General features: G+C 35.9%; 1 protein-coding gene across 1 annotated transcript in view; it reads left to right on the forward strand.

The window, feature by feature from the left end:
- DNER (delta/notch like EGF repeat containing) overlaps positions 1–17,723 on the forward strand; it is a 145,937-nt gene that overhangs the window by 97,773 nt on the left and 30,441 nt on the right. Inside the window, exons 6-8 of the mRNA XM_064516877.1 lie at positions 830–983; positions 6,381–6,494; positions 15,476–15,700. Coding sequence (XP_064372947.1) covers positions 830–983; positions 6,381–6,494; positions 15,476–15,700 — 493 coding nt within the window. The remainder of the gene's footprint in view (positions 1–829; positions 984–6,380; positions 6,495–15,475; positions 15,701–17,723) is intronic.

Raw genomic sequence — 17,723 nt, forward strand, 5'->3', positions numbered from 1 at the left:
AATGTTTGTGGGGAACAGCTGCATTCTTGCCAGTGCTGATCTGGCTTTGTAATGTATGGGAGAGTGAGTGATGTTGCCATCTAGTGTTTAATGAACAAAGAAAGTAAGCTATTTAATCTAAATGGGTGCTACAGATGAGAGAGCTTGCCTTGTTCCATCCTATGAGACTTCCTTAGCAACTTTAGAGCTCTAAAGATTTTTTTTAACTGATTTTAAGTTATTTTATTACTAACAAAAATGAAGAATGCCAGGCTTTGCCTACTAAAGGTATTTAACAGTTGTCTTTAACATATATAGTGCTATGTGATCTTTTATTAGATGGTGAGTTTAGAAAACGTACCAAATACATTCAGAAGACCGCCTCTTTTAGCAGAATTGAAGGTGTGTGTCAGGTTTTATTTCTTGCTCCTGAAGTAAGGCTCTAGGACCCCAGCCTTGCCCTTCACACATGGGGGTGCATCCCTGTAGTAGGATTTTCTTGTGGTAGATCTGCATGTTACTTATTTTGGCAATTATTCCATTCTATAAGTACAACTTCTGGAACAGAACGGAAGAAAAAATTCATGGTGATGTGTGTATTAGGGATCTGATCCCAGCCTCCTTGCTTAGGTGAAACTCCCCATTGCTGTTAAAAATCTTAACTGAAAGATTGGAGCAGATTTAGTATTTTAGTGGGTAACTTTATGCAGACATTTATGTTGATGTGTTTCTGGCAGCTGCTTTTGTTATAAATAGAAAACCAACAAAAACATCTTTGTTCAGCAGAGTACTTGATGAAAACATAATCTTTACAAATTCATTGTGAAGTGCATATTCTGTTTGTTTTTAGGCAACATTTTTCTGTGACTGTGAGGATGAGTATCTTGGTGCTCTATGTGAAGAATTTGATGCCTGTCGAAGGCAGCCCTGTCAGAACAATGGAACCTGCACAGATGTAATACAGAAACACAATGGAAAAAATTTCACATGCGGTTGCCTAGCTGGTAGGTATTATATTACGTTTTAAATAATGCATTTTTGTTTTAACATTCTGTGCATATCTTTTTGCAGAGCAGTGAACCGTGCATCTTCAGATACTAGGAAGGAAAGAAACAGGAAGACTACAAGAATGTAGGGCTAATTTTTAAAAAGATCAAAGAATCTTCACCTGTGAGCAATGCCATTGAAAGCACGCTGCCACACATCTGAACCATAACCTAATGAGTGAATTATTCATAACTAATAGAATTTTAACAGTAAGAGATGAGCAAAATAGGAGTTAGTTTGCTGCCTAAAATCAACTTTTCCTTAATCTTTTTTTAATATGTAAACATGTGTTATAACTAACCTTTCAGTTCTGTAGATAACCTGAGTAATTTACTGACCATTAGATTATGAGGTTGTTAACTGGTCAGTTGATATTAGAGGGAAAGGAAGAACTTATCTGAAAAAAGGAAGGCGCTTACAGAGTCTTCTTCTGCAGAATACAGAAGTTATGTCATAAAAATCAGATTAGGAAATTAATAATTTAATCTGGTTTTGGTTGTCTCTAAATGCCCATTGAAAGATACAGTTTAATATGGGGTGGGTATTTATTTACGTGGATGAAATGTATATGAGAGGTACGTGTAGCAACACTTCCTTTATTCTCCATCATAAGAGGGTTCATGGTGTGTCTGTGTGCCTGTATTCCTTTAAAGATGAAAATATTCTTATCTGTATATTAATGCACAGTCAGTACAGACTGGAGAAACCTTTTAGCTGCTATTGATTATGTTGAAGTACCAGCCTAAAACGTAACTGAACCAGAAGCTGGGGGATGCAAGTTATGCCTTAATGTGGCTGCCATGTACTATCCTCTAATTCGTTTTGTGAACTCTGTAGTTCACAACTTCAGCCATGGCAAACTATTTAGCTCCCTTCATTCCCTTCAAAAAACAATGAGTTTTCTACAGATATACTTTTTATGCCTCTAGGACTTCCACTCTTTCTCTTTACTTAGAGTAACTACCTTGAATGTGCAGGAAAGAAGTGATTTATTTTACGATTTTTATGTAATAACCTGAATTTATAATAAATCTGCTCTGGAAACTAGATCATAAGCTCACTATGTGCACATATATATTCTGTTCTATTTCATAAATATGCAGATGGATCAACTGTTACTTTAACAGTATATGTAAATACAACTGAGTGATGATTTAAATTCTATTAACTGCAAAGTACATTTAATGAGAGAAAGATTAGTGTGGAGCAACCCTGAAATTTGAACGACTTGAACAATCCGTACTGTTAATGTCATGCCGAATATAGTTGATTCAGAATTCTTCTGGATTTTGACATTTAGTTTCTAACTAGAAAATAAAAAGTTGCTTTTCTTTTTATGATTATGTTTTACACCTTTTTCCAGATAGATATCTTGAAAGTTCTTCTACATCAGGTATTATTTTCCTAAATTTCTAGTTCCAAAATCCCTACATCAGAAGAAATAGAAAAATGATTCTAAACCTGTTTAAGTTGAAAATAAAGCACCAAATTGTGATCTGGGCTAAGTAACTGCAACTTCTAATTCTTCAATGATGTGAGAAAAACTCATTGTAGTTGTATTTAACAAACATACTTTTTTTTTTTTTGATGTTCTCGCAAATCTTCACTCTTATTGGATCCCACTGCTTACTTTTCATGAAATGAAAATTCATATTGGCATATAGTTTTCCTGTCTTAATTTAAAATATCTCTGACTTAGGTAATTAACTGGCAAGACTTGCATACACTTGCCATTGTATGCTTCCTATTCCTAATTCTTGGTTTTAGTTTGATAAAGAAAGCTTTAGGGGGAACACTTAGGATAATTCTGATATGCTTACCAGAAAGCTTAAGGTTCTGATGTTGTACAGCTAACTTGTGCAGAGTACCATAAATACACTTCCTGCTTACATGGGAGACTCCAAAGGTGGTTATTACTTCCATTATTACACTTTCAGAGGTGGTTATTACATTATTACAGTCAGGTCTGTGATGTCTCCTGTGAGGCTGCAAATTATAGTGCATTGATAAAGCAAATGTGTATATAATTGGTATCATGATTTAAATGCCTAAGTATTTTTATCATGATCTCAGTGTATATTTATTATAGGCAAGAGTATTACTTGCTTAAAGTGCCGAAGTACTGGAATATGGTATAAGAAGCCTGTCTGAGTGCAGGTAACAGTACACAGTAGAGACTGTGGTCTGATTTCCACATTTAAGAAAAGAGGAACAGGTCCAGATACGCATGGTTGCATGTTGGCCAATGAAAACCACACAGAGCTGTTCTTGTCTGTGGTCTGTAGATACTCTTCAGTCAAAAGCAATTTGGGGCAAAATTCATAATGGCTTTGGTGCCATAAGCTATAGAAAAGCACTTTTGAAAATGCTAAGTGCATAAGTGGCTTAAGTGCCCAACTTTAGCCAGAAAAAATGGAAACTGTGTGCTCTGAAAACACCGTTGACAGATATCTGCATCATCAAATGCTTGCTTATTTTTAAAAATTCGGACTGTCTGTTTTTTAAAAGCTCCCTATGAGTTAAAAAGGCAGTCGCTGTTAGGGACAGGCATTTCAATTGCTTACTTGATGCAGTGTTGACTTGTGTAGAAAAATTCACTAGATTGATACCATAGGTGCCTAGTGGAAAGGAAACAGTGAATAAGTACATGCCAATTTCTTGAACAAAATGTATTTCTGTTATATATTTTTGGAAAGGTATTCCCATTTAAAAAAGATTTTCCTCAAATATTATAATTTGTGCCTTGTTAATTTCTTAATTATTTCTTCAGCTTGTCTCTAGAAAATTTGTCACATCCTACTGGAAAAACAAGTTGTGTTATGTCAAAATTCTGAATGTTTCTTTCTACAAAAACTGTCCTACCTCCCATGGTATAACACAAATCTTACAGTAGATTAAATGAAACTATTTGATTTCTGTATGTGAAGGCTTTGCTTATGAATGAGTGTGATCAAGTTCCCCTGTAATCCTCAGTAAGCTAAGTATAGTTAACTTCATTTATTACATGCTTGAACTTGCAAGGTGCTCTGTAGCCTCAACACATTATGTTTAGATTTAGTATTTTAAAATAAATACACATTATGTTTAGATTTAGTATTTTAAAATAAATTTTCTTCTTTTTTTTAATTGCAAATGTCTATAATTACTGGCTTAATCATTGTTAGCTTCAGCAGCCTGGTATTTCTACCCATAGTTTTGTTTTGTTTTCTTTTTTCAAATTTGTGCCAGTACATCAAAAAATAAGGAAGCTAGCTTTTTCATAGTAGTATAAGTTTCTAAAAGATCTTCTTCATTGTGTACTAAAAACTGTTAAAGAAAATGGAAAATAAAAGTGTAATTACTGTAGATGCCTCCATTTGCAAGTTTCAGAACCATTAGTATATGGAAGGTATCATGTTGTTCTAATCCTGTTACAAGGAGATGTTATGAAGATTTGTAACAGCACAAAATCAATAGGTGTAGTGATTCTTAATGTGTATGTGACCAACAGATTTTTTTTCCTAGGGTGATTGCTTAGAAACACATAATTTAGAGCACACGTATTTGCTATTAAATTCCCATATAATATTTTCTTTCAGTTAGAGAGAACATGCTGTCTAGATAATAATAAGATGGCACATACTTGTTTTCACAAAGCTGACATAAAATATCATCTCTGAGTTTTGCCTCAAGCTATTATGACAATGGCAGGAAGTTAGACGACACTTTCAGCAAGCTTCAGAGCAGCACAATCGCTTATCTCATTCTGTGCCAACATTCCTTTGGATACACATTGAATTCCAGTGTAATCTTTAGCTTTCACAAACTTGGTAACAGTTTGAAGATGGAAAAATGTTTAAACGAGTTAAGCATATTCAGTATTGCATTATGGTTCTTGAAAATAATCAGCTGAATGTGAGTACTTGAAAAAATATGAAGCCTTTAGATGAAAAAGATTAGTAGTTTTCTGTAGTTCTTCACTGCAGTCTTTGTAAATTTTTTGGTAATTTGAGACCCGTTAAAACTACAGAAAATCACTGCCTCACAAGAGTAGAGATCTGTTTTTCAGTTTTGTTCTTCCTCTTGAGTTCAGGTGACTTATAGGTATTAATCCAGATACAACAGAGTTTCTTTTTCCAAGATATGCATTACAGAAAATAGGATCATAATTTAATTCTCCATAGCATGTAAAAACACTAAGGTATACAGAGAGGAAAGTCTTACAGATCCTTTTCTAGAGTAGCACTGTAGTTACTGTAAATATAAGAATCTATGTTCAGATCTACTTCATGGTGACAGCAATAGATTTGAGCAGGTGTAAGTAATAGCCTGCCAGACAGGCTTGTAAATGTTCATTTTGACTGCGCTAAAAAGAATTATTTAATCAAAGTAAGAGTCTTTTTCCTTTTTTCCCTGCATGAGTAGAATCCTAGTCCAGGCTTGCCCTCTATTGCTCCTTGGAGTTATTGTGTTAGTTAACCTATTTATAGCACTATGTTAACAGTATTAACTAGTCATAGTTTATGGTGTTGAACGTGGTTATCACTGATGATGCTTACGAGTTTATTTGGGATACCTTTTTAAAAATAAGGTGCCTCTGTGTGTAATGTTGTATCAGTCATGCATCCAAGACCGTTTCTGGGAAGTAAAATAAAAATCAGAATGGGGAAGGTGTGGTGTTAGAATTCAAGTTTGCAGTATTTAATCATTTAAATTGTATTTTGTAAGTATGTTCATTATTTGGATGTGTTATGTAGACTTCAGACATATGGAACAAAGCAAACTTATGGTCAAATAGTACAGTACACACAATCTGTAGCTTGTGAACTTTGAGAAGCTTATTTGGCAGAGTTTGCAACTGTGCTGAGCAGTTCTTCACAGCACCCACTTAAAATAGACACCCTCTCTGAAGCCCAGAAGTAGGAACAAATGGTAGTCATTCAGCATATGCACAAATAATTCAGAAAGACAAGTCTTGTTTAAAGTCTTCCTTCTAAAGGATTTTGACTTGAGATTCAGGATACGTTTGAACACTATTCGAAAGGGGCTGATTTATTGGTTATATGACTGCTTGTGAGAACCCATGCCCAGCCTCTGCTGTACTAGTGCTGTCAGAGTATTGCTGCTGGTGAAATACAATTTGTTGTGATCTGTAGGTTTCCACTATTTATTTACGTTTCTCTAGTGAAGTATAAGTTCTTATTAAGGATTTCATTTTATAAAAAAATTAAGGGAATGTCCCAGGTTCTGTTTCTTTCTTTTTGCTGAATTTTATTCAAGAAAAGTAATAGTACTACTTGAATAATATAATAGTACGTTTAGTGATAAAACGTTATTTTCCCTGTATTTTCTGAATGCTGTGTGCTGTTTTGTAGGTTACACTGGGGAGCTATGCCAGTCAGAGATTGATCATTGCAGCCAGCAGCCATGCCAGAATGGAGGTACCTGCTCATCCAATATCAATGGATTCAGTTGTCAGTGTCCAGAAGGTAAAGAGCAATGAGTTATCTGATATCTCATATGAATCGGTGTTTTGTGAGGTGTACTTAGTCTAATTTTTCAGTTATATGGAAATATATTTGGAATTGTGCCTTTGACCATCATTGTAAGTAGATAAAATTCCAGATGAGAATTCTTTGTGTCATCAGCAATAATACATAAAGCATGGTTAGAGCTTAGCGTTTCTGCATGTATGTCAAACAGAAATGCTCTCTCCATTCCCTGGCATCTCTACAGTAGAAATTGGGCTACAGCTTTGTGAGAAAGAGGAGAGAGTCTGAGGACCCTTAGAGTGTGTCCCACCTTTTATGTTGTCCAGAAGGTGTGTGATGAAAGCTGCCCACCGTGTAGTATTTGTTTATTGCTGCATCTGGGTCAGTTGGCTAACAGGTGTATAATAATTCAAAGCTGAAGGAATATTTTCAATCCCCCAAAGTTTTAATTCATTCTCCTTTCTGTTTGGACTGCTTACTTTCTCTACATGAAGGCCTTTCAGTGATTCTCATTGGTAAAGACTGTGAACATAATTGTGTGAAATGAGGACACCATGATGCTGAAAGTATATATTTTTTGTAACATTTTGCTGCCCAGAATGGCAGATGTCTAAGTTGCTCATAAAAAAAATTATCAGAAGTGAAAGCTCTCAATTATGAGGTCTTCTATTAGTTATTTATAATTAAGATTAGAATAAATTATATTTCTGTTCTTAGTTTATCTGTGGATGTTGTTTTTACTCTTTCAGCAGCTCGTTCTTGCTCTAAGGGTACAAGTCTTTCATAACCATCCTGGTAATATACACTTGCTTAACAATGAAAGGTTATTTGTAATTTCTTCAAATTGATTCCTTGTTTTTTTTAGTGTTTTGCTTTAATAAGTGACCTACTTAAGAACTATGTTGAAACATGGACACTGACATTTTGACAGCAATGTAGACCTGGCATTTGGAAGGATTCTGAAAATTGTTTGCCTTATAACTAGTAGTGAAATTCACAGAGAAACTCATTAGATGTTGGATTTGGTCAGTAATTTACTTGCATTTTTCTCAGGAAATCTGTTCAAGTATCTTAATTTAAGGATGCTTTGCTGCAAAACATCTTTTCAATAATAAATACTTGGAAAAATAGCTACTGGGATAATTTGTTTGTTTTAATACAGACATACTTGTTTCTCTGTGTGGCCTAATTACTTGCTCCTGCTGACCTATTAATCAATATGTTGACCATATCTCTCAGCTTCTCTCTTACGACCGATGGAGATACTGCCTGGCCCTGGGATATGGGGCTGGGTTGGGGTCCCAGGGTGGCCATGGCAGTGATCTCTGCTGTTGGGCGTGCTGCAGTGCTGGTCTGGGGACGGCGCCCAGCGGGGCCCTGCTAACGGGCTACGCTGCAGGACCAGGGCCACGATTAGCCGGGGAGTCTGCCTGGGGCAGGCAGCCAGCTGCGCCTGGCCTGGCAGGGCTGGGGACAGCCAGAGGCGGGCTGCTGCCCTGCAAGTGCACAAGTTCTGGTGTGTGGTGCGGACAGGAGGTCTGAGCGTTTTGGACCAGATCCAGCACAGGAGAGGTAGACCTTCCCTCCTCTCTTTCTGGAGCTGCTCTCCTTAGAGAGAGTGATGCAGAGATTATTTGATGTGCAGCATTCATATTTATAAAAATTAGCAGCTTCTCTACTGTAGCAGTACCAAATCCCTTGCCCTTCTCCGTTTTAAGCTTCTCTTTGGCCATCTGTGTGTTAGAACATTTGGTGCTACAGTCTTTCTGGCTCCTTTGCTTCTTGAATATTTATTTTCTGCTTTCTTTCTTGCCACTGATCCAGAATTAGGTTTGCTCCGTTTCCAGTTTGGTTCTCTTGTACATTCTGCTTCAAGTATGCATGTTTTGGTACCTTTATCCTAGCACTTCGCTCTTTTTTCCTCTGCGCACATTTGTACCATTTTCTTGATATTTTAAGATTTTATTTTGACAGTACTTCTGTTCTTACTGTGTCATACAAACCTGTGCTCCTGTTCTTCTTGGGGGTCTTGAGGCTTTTTTGTGGTTTCTGAGTTTTAAGATACAATATGCCTTTTAACCCTTCCAGAAGGAAGAAAAAAAAATTACTTACTGACTTCAAAAGGTATCTCTCTGCCCGTAGACCTTGTTAGTTGGTAAACATGCTCTTTGCATCACCTGTCTGAAACTTTCCGTGTAAAGTATCATTCATGTTTCTAAGAGCAGCCATATTATAGATGGAACTGGAGTTATTTCTGTTAGAAAGGATAGTCTAGTACTCCTCATGTCTGATTCTCAATCCCTTGCACATGAGTATTATCCGGGAAAACCATTCTCAGGTTTGCAGGAACAAATGCCATCTTGCATGTATAGTTGCTCTTCTTGAGTAAGGCTGTGATAACTCAACAGCAGCCCTGAAGGTCCTCTCAGACTCCTTAATAATTACTGGTGTTTCAGGCAGTGAGTGCTCCCCCTGAGATTTTGTAGCTGAGCTTCCCACTCATGTCCTCACCATAAAGAAGGGAGACTGCTGGAGCAGAAGTGTCTGCAAAGGCTGGTACTATTGCTCTGGAGCCACCTGTGAGCTTAATAGAAATAAGATGTTGCTTTCCCATGCTGTTCTGATGCCAGCAGGCTCAGGAATTCAACTATTTTGTGGAGGGAGAGAAAGGGTTGATTTTTCTAGATGCTATAGAATAAAATACATTGTCTAAATTTACTAATGACTGCCTTTGTTCTGATTCTTCTATCTTCTTTTCAAGCATTATCCTTTCACACAGAGGCATGTTTGGAGAGCTTTTGTTTGGGTTTTGAAGAGATTTGGTTATTTTTGTGAGTAAAGAACAGTTAATTGAAAATTGCAGGTGCAGTAACTTGCAGATTTGCTATTTTTAGAGTGTCCTCAAATTTTCCATTTCTGAAAAAAACACTATCAGTTTCCAATTTAAGTGAGGTCTCTTGCTTGGCTGCTATTCTCCCGCTGTACTTAATAGTAATTGCTTGTTGAGAAGAGGCCTTTCTTTCTGGAGTGCTAATTCAGCACAGTGGGGGAAAGTCAGCCTAGGAGCTCATACGTATGTAAAAACTAAAAGACTGGAGAATTGGGAGATATAATGTGGATGGGCAGAAAAGGGTAAGAGAAGATAGAAAGTATAGCAAAGGAAAAAGAAAAGGGTGGCAGAAGAAAGGAGTGAGTTGGAAATAATGAGGAATGATCTGAACATGATACATTTATTTCTCACAAATGAGATCTGTGTTTTATGAAAGAAGCATGTGAGTTATGTTATGGAAGTTATGGAAGGTGAGCTTTTGAGGCATTGAAAAAGAAGCCTAGATTCAATATGAACATTTCATGATTATTCTTTGGACAATTTTACTGTCTTAAGAGTCCTTTAATAAAACTGAATTTAGTATATTTTTAGACTTGACAGTTCCATTTTGTATTCTAGCTTCTAATGTGTCAGGAATATGTTAGGAAATAAACTGTTATGTGTTATACGATAGAAGTTGAGTCAACTTATTTAAAGAGGAAACTTGATTTTACACTCAAATCTGTAATGAAGAACTTGTACAGCACTGAATAAGTTTATTCAGAATTTTCAATCTTAATACTGACACAGCAGAAATCATTGGGAAGAGGCTGTTTAGAATGTTTTGTTTATTGGAGTATGGATCTTTGATCATTGTATTTAAAATTTCATGATAATAAACATGCATTTAGTGAATATTCCTTCAAATATTCTTGCAAATAAATTTCTAGGTGTCCTAAAAATCCACACATAATAAAAGTATGTCAACCTGACCGTGGTTATTTGAAGTTTATATGCAGAATAATTCCAGAAATATCCATATCACTCTTTCAAATACCTGCTCTGATTTTATTCTGCTTATTGTAATGTATTACATACTTTTGTATTGACAATAATAATTCATTCTATGTTAGTTGTTTGGGATGGTGCTCATCATTTTAGAAATTTGGTTACTTCAATTTCTTTAAATAACTGAGAAGTTGTACTAAAACTTTAAATTCTGAAACCATCCTGAAGTGGAATTTAGTATGCAAATAATAATTAGGAATAAATATAAAAGAGGATTGGAAATAAATGAATGTAGTTATAATATATCCTGAGAGACAGAGAAACTAATAGGTCTATCTTACACAATTACTAAATTCATTGAAAACATAGTTAAAAACAAAAGTATGTGTAAAATGTCCATAGTTTGTGATGAAGAAAGGCAGGTTGCACTGATCTGTTCTTTGCACATGCAAATTTTGTCTAGTTGATGAAGTGGAACAATTGATATGTATAAATGTACATTTTCTGAGTCCTTTAGACATTCGAAGAGCATTTGACAAGTTTGTTTATAAGATACTATTAAAAAAGATTAGTAGTGGAATGTTGTTTTGAGCAAAGCCAGATTATAGCAAACAAAGAGCAGATCAGAGGTTTATTCCTTTGTTACTAATGACTGTTGCAAGATGTTTCTGAAGTTTTGTTGCATACAGCTTTAATATCCTGATGATGTTTCAGAGGAGCTACATCCAGTGTTACAGGAAAACATGAATCTTTGATGGAAACAGCAAGCATTCACCTGGCCAAGCACATGAAACTTCTTGGGATTTTGTTACTTTTTGTGCCTGGAAGTCACCTGCCCTGATAGAAGTGCTGTAAATCTGTTCGTTCAGATTAATGCATTTTTGAAAAATACCTACCAGCCATAATGGATTTTATAGCCATCCTGTGGAAAGAAATAGAGAGAAAACAATATTATAATTAGGGAGCTTAACTTTTAGATGACTTGGAATTTACTTTTCAGAACTGATTTTCTTTTCCTGTTGCCAGTTTCATTTCACTAGCTGCAGGTAGCTATAGCTAGGCAACACACTGAGCAAAAGCAGCCTGAAATAGCTGCTCATAAATGGAAACCAGAAAATTTATGAATGTTCTTACTGTGGTTTCTGTGGTTTTAAAAATACACAACTTGACTGCTAAAGAAGATGCTACATTGTGATTCGTATGTGTTGATTTGCAATAGCAGCTAGAAAATGCACGTTTGCTCCATGAATTTTAATTGATGGGGAGAGCAGTTGTTGCCTAGATTAGGAATAGTTTACGTTTCATGGTCGTTCCTTTTTCTGGGCTTCACTGTTCATGTTAAAGCCTTTTTCTATGTTATATCTTGAAAATGTGATTTTAACTTCTTCAGGTTTGCATACAATAAAGCTATTTATTATCTTGATTCTGGGAAAGTAGGACACACAGCTGTTGCATACATAAGATTTCCCAAGGTTACTGGTGATTATAGAATGCAGAATTCTTCGTATCACCATAATAGAATTTAATTTACCTGAAGAACACTTTGTTTTTAATTAAAATATTTTTATGGCTGTTTAGTTACTGGTACTTTCTGCTAATCTAATGTTTTTACCTGGCATCTTCCCAAATTGCTCCTGTTTTTAAAAGGCTTCTTAATGCTTTAACCAGTTAGGCTTTCTTCTCCTTCAGCTGTTAAGATGTAGCTAGGGTGAATTTCAGTCAAAGTCTTAAAACTGCATTCTAAATATAATTATTTCTTGTTTCTTATGCTAAGTTTCTTTTTTCCCTTGCAAAATTATGGTGAATTTACATCAGACCTCTTGTCTCATAAAACGGTTTTCTAAAGGGAAAAATTACCTGTATTTCTTTAATGCTTATCCCTGTATTTGAAATCTAGAGCTTTTCTAATCACTAGTTCTAGCTGTCACAAACTTAACTTTTCACATTTCTGTATTTCCTGGAATTAGGTCTAACATGATAGCAAGGCGAGCTGGTTGTTCCACAGACTACATAAAAAGCAGTTGTACGGTACCCTCAGAAAATCTTTACATTCCTTGATTTTTGCGTGGCTCTTGGGCTTTCAGTAGGCAAGTAATTAAAGTCCCACCATGATCAGAAATATGTCTTTTATCCAAAGCTTTTCTATCCCTGAAAACATTTCCTGATCTGCTTTCTGCCATTGTCTTGGAGGTTTGTAGCAATATATGAGGAATATCACCCTAACTTACTACTTCTAGTGTTCTTGGCTCCTAGGCTGGTCTATTCTTTGTAAGCAAAAATACCGTATTGTGTCTTTGAGCAGTATAATTCTTTCCTAATATTGCCTTTCCCCTTTGCCTTCTGTGTTACTCCTTTGGTAAATTTTGCATTCAGATATGTTAAATCTGTAGTAGTATTTACATTTTAGTCATGTCTCTGTTATACCAGTAATGACTTAGATGGACGGCTTCTTTTGTGTTAGATAGCTGAAGAAAAATTCAGGGTATGTTTATTTGCAGATAAATGGAAACCTGAATTTCTTTTTTCTCCAGCATTTTATTCTGTTTTCTGTCAGTGTACCTCTGATTTTACTTTTTAAATCTATGATTTGTGTTCCATGTTTTCGACAATTTTATTGATACTGATTTAAATGTAGAGTAAGAAACACCGAAATGATAGGTCTTCAATTCAGCTGTGTACCCATTGTTTTGATTCTAGTATTTTCAGATATTTAACTTATACATAAGATTTGAACTTCCAGAATGAACTAAACACGTTTCACAGTGCAGTCAAAGATAGTACGAGGGCAACATGTTTTAGTGTATTTTAAACCTGCATATGTTCTTGAAGTGCTTTGTCACTTGAAACATTAGCCATCTGCCAGCAAGCATCCCTTTGTAGGGAAGATTATTGCAAAGGTTGTAGTGAAGCAGCATAGGTATCATCGTGTGACCTCAGATCTCCTTGATCCTTTTCAGTCTGGTTTCAGAGTTAGTGGAGAGGTTTCGCTGGACTCATTGGCTGATCCCCTCGTGGTTATAGTTAAAAGTCTTTGCAGATTCTTTTGAATCTGACTGGGATTTTATAATACGGTGTGGGCTTGTTCAGTTTGTTGGCAAGCTGTAGCAGGAATTAGGTAACTGATTTTAGTGGTTCCATTCTTAATTTCTGATGGTTTTGCAATTATCACTTACAGGAGGGACTTCTAATACAGGAATTTACAATAGCTGTTTTTAAGCTCTCCCTCCTCAACATTGGGGACAGCTGTTCCTGAAGAGGCCAATGGAGCCCCCTGAGCCAGGGGATGGAGAGGGCAGGAGGCTCTTGCCTATGTTCTCGGCCGGTGCCTTGCCAGCTATGCTTTGCTTTCCTGGACTGTTGCTAAGATTAGGAATTACTTACGAGTAACAAAAGTTTAGTCTGTAGATTTGGGGATTTTCTATTTGATTTTTAATTTGTTAGTTTGGAGTAAGGATTATGAGCACATGAGGGAAATGTGACTTTTTCAAAACCCAGTACGTTGGGGATGCTCCTAAGATCCTGATGCACACAGTGCCCATCAATGTCGTAGTTTTCTCTGGAACCCACAGGGCAGTTGTAACCTTTCCATTTTTTTCCTTAATTACAGTAATCTGTGTTAATTCTCAGAGTAGATCACTGTTTGCTGTGATTGCTCCTCAAGTCTTGGAGCTCGGTCACATTGACAGACTATGGTCAGTTCACTAGATCTTTTTGGCTTGGGTTATTAGCAAATCAGATCAATCAAGAAAAAATGTAGAATTTGAATTTTTTAGTAAATGCTTGTTTTGTATTGTTACATTTTAAAATATAAGTTAATCTATTTCTTTTTATGCACTTGTTCTCAGAAATGCCAACTTTCTGTCATGCTAGTCACAATTACAGATCTAGAATACTGTAAAACCAGGTTACAATTTAATTCACCTGAATATGTGAATCATGACTAATTAGAAAAGAAACTCAAAATGTCCTTAAAGTAACACATCTGTCAAAATTAATTTAAAATTATTTCCTGATGAAGTATACCTTGGTTGCAGATGATATGTTGTTGTTCAGAATAAAAAAATATTTTCTCAGGCAGTAATAGATAACAAGAGATTAGTGGAAAAAATGAGGCATGTACTAAGTGTGATATTTGGTCTTACTTTTGGTATTCCTCATAACCTCTATAACATATAAGGAATTAGTTCTATTTCATCCACTGCTTTTAATCCAGTAGTTAGACTTTATAAAAATAAAAACTGTAGAAGTATGGCCAAAGATCTCCTTCATTCCACCACAGGTAAGACTTAATCCAAAGTGTCATCTGTCAGTATTTGTTTTCATACTCTGAGTCATTTGCAGGCTGTTATACAGAGCAAAGCTACCTGCTCCATCTTGATCCTTTCTCTCACCATCAGACACATTTGGGGGAGATATTTGTTTTTCTCTCTTTCTGGTTAAATATTTGTTATGATTTCTGGATTAGTTTTTTATGCATTTGGTTATTTTCTTCTCCAGTGTCTGAAGGGTGTATGAAATGCAGCTGCAGTCTCCTCAGCAGCAGTGGCAATGTGACCTGTTCTCTGTTTTTTAGATTGGCATGATGGTCTTGATTTATCCTTTCCATTATAGTAGATTTATTAGCTGTCTTGACAGCTCTTGAATGGAGGCTGGCCTGATTTGCTCCTAACTTCTCATCCCTAGTGATTAGCGCATTGAACTTTTAAGCACTGTTTTACCATCTAGGGTCTTCCAGGGAATATTGACCAGGCGTGTTTGTTCTGTTGAGCCTGAAAAGTGATGATCTGTAGGAATGGACCAAACATTCATCAAAAGGTTATACTTAAATGGAAAGAACAGTTTGCTGTTTTATTTGGAAGGGTGCTAGAATTACAATGTTCTTTTCTGTTTTGTTTTAGAGTACAATAACCCTACTTCATACATCACTATATATGGGATATATATATCACGCTATGTGTGAGATACAGACTATAGTTAGTGTACTGTAGCTTGTTCAAATATTCATTCTTTTCTACATTTCATTAAAAATTTCCTCACAAGCATACCTTTTTCTTTATGTCTAATTTTAGATATGCCAATGGCTTTAATTTAACTTGTTTTAATTATTAAACTTGTATTTGTGCCAAAATGTTTACTCATCAAAATCATTTAATTCTTCTAGGGTTTTTAGGAACCTCTTGTGAAGACAAAATAGACCCTTGTGCTTCATCTCCCTGCCAGAACAATGGAACCTGTTATGCAGATAGACTTGCCTTCTCCTGCAGTTGTAGTCCTGGATTTACGGGACCTGTGTGTGCTCAGCTAATTGACTTCTGCGCTCTGAACCCTTGTGCACATGGCATTTGTCGCAGTGTTGGAACCAGTTACAAGTGCCTCTGTATCCCTGGTTTGTACCAACGGTTACATGTTTTGTAAATTTTCTAATATTTTTTATGTAGCTTGCAATGTATAGTTTAAAATTACTTCCTTTTTTCTTTTCAGTATATAAAACACATTGATCAGATGTTCTGTCTGTTTAAAATAATAATAGGAATCTACACATTCCATTTGGAAAATCAGAAATTGCAGGGTAAGCACTGAAAATACCCACTGAGTTCCGTATGGCTTGGTTTACATTTACAGCTGTATTATAAAATCATGGTCTGCAGGATAAATCTGTTTAAGGTGAGATATCAATGTCCTTGAAATTCCAAAATTTGGTAGAGAGAATGGAAAATATTAAACTGGTAATTGGGCAAAGAGTGGAAAATACAAGGTGACTGAATGTAGGTACTGAAGGAGAAAAAAAAAATTGCCCCAAAGGTTTTTAGTTCTGCCATCTGTGTTTATATAAATTATCTCTTCTCGTTCTAGTGGTTCTGCTCAGGTGAGTGTAGCTAGTGGACTCAGATGGTAACTTTGGTAATATAGCTTAGTAATGTATGATGTCTGGGTTGCATTGGAAAAAACTTTTTTCCCTTTAATTTTAGGTTTTCTTCTTTTTCGTTGTATGTGAATGTGACCATGTATTTTGGGGTGCTAATGGCTCCCTTTATACATTCCAGCAGCGAAAATTAATAGGTAAATGTAGTAGTTAAAATGAATGGTACCATGTGTTGCCATCATAAACAAATGGAGTAAAAGAGTATACTTTATTGCACATTCACTACCACTTTAAGCATTTACAGAGTGAAAACCAATCATCATTGTTTACATTTGAAAAATTACAGCACTGTTCTTTTAAAAAGTAGCCTTTTCCTATGAAGCTATAAACTTGAAAGCTGCAGAAATTAAGGGGGAAAAATATCCTCACAGCACAAAGATAAACTAAGGAGTGAAAAAGGATAGTTAATAGCTTTTCATATATATGACACTGTTATGTGCATGTTGTTCTCAGAAGTTCCACTCGGTGTTATGCCAACACTCTGCTTCTTTGCCTTGGCTTCTAGGAAACCAGTCACAGTTCTCCATCTCTTTTCCCTTCCTCCTCAGTTAGTAAGCTGTGGAGGAAGCACACCAATTGTAAACATATTACCTAAAATAGGAAAGTACTCCTGTAGATTTCTGGTCTGAATGTTACTGCGTTCAACATCCAGATGTTTTCCTTTGGCTTGTGCATAGAAACAAGATAGCTTTTTTCTCTGTTCTGGAAAGAAGTGTCACTTCTTGTCCAGAAAGAAGCCTACAATCTGTTCCTAGAATACTTTTCTTTCTAGATTAGGGATAGTGATGCTTAGGACCGAAAGTAAGTAAAAATAACTGTTTGCTTTAATTTGACTTTAATGTATTATTGGCATTTTGAGGAAGAAAGGTCAAATACCACTGCTTGCTGCTTCTATTTCATTATGCCTTTAGAGCAAGGTGAAATGCAGAAAGCTATCCTATTTTCCTTGGTAGGTGTGAGCTTTCATCAGAGATTCTGTAGCCCATAAAACTGGTATCTCGTGTGCAAAGGGATTCCTGAAGACCCGAGAAAGGAGTATCAACTGATGTTTTTGTCTTGGATGGTATATGGAGTGCACACTTCGCAGTGTTACTTGAGTAACTGATGGATGTGGTCTTTGAGGAAATTCCAGATGTTGAGAGTAAAGTTTGAAACTGCCTAAGGATGAAAGTATTCATTATTTTATAGGAACAATGGATCAGTTTTTGAAAATAAGTCATCATTCATTAAATCAATAAATGTGAAAAGAACAGGTTTCAGCATTATGAATGCTTCAGCATAAGGAATCCTGCTGGAGAGCAAGATTCTAGCTGATGCATGCTATCTGGAGAGGGAAGCCACAGCATGTTTGTGTGGTTTCACAGCACTATTGCTGAAATGTTCTTCTTGCAGTGTGTTTTGATTTTGCAGTGAAGATACTTTCATTGGAGATGAGACAACTGGCTATGTATTATTTATCGCAGTTACAAAGTTTGTGCATATATAC

Source organism: Dromaius novaehollandiae, chromosome 9, assembly GCF_036370855.1.
Source record: "Dromaius novaehollandiae isolate bDroNov1 chromosome 9, bDroNov1.hap1, whole genome shotgun sequence".
Lineage (NCBI taxonomy): Eukaryota > Metazoa > Chordata > Aves > Casuariiformes > Dromaiidae > Dromaius > Dromaius novaehollandiae.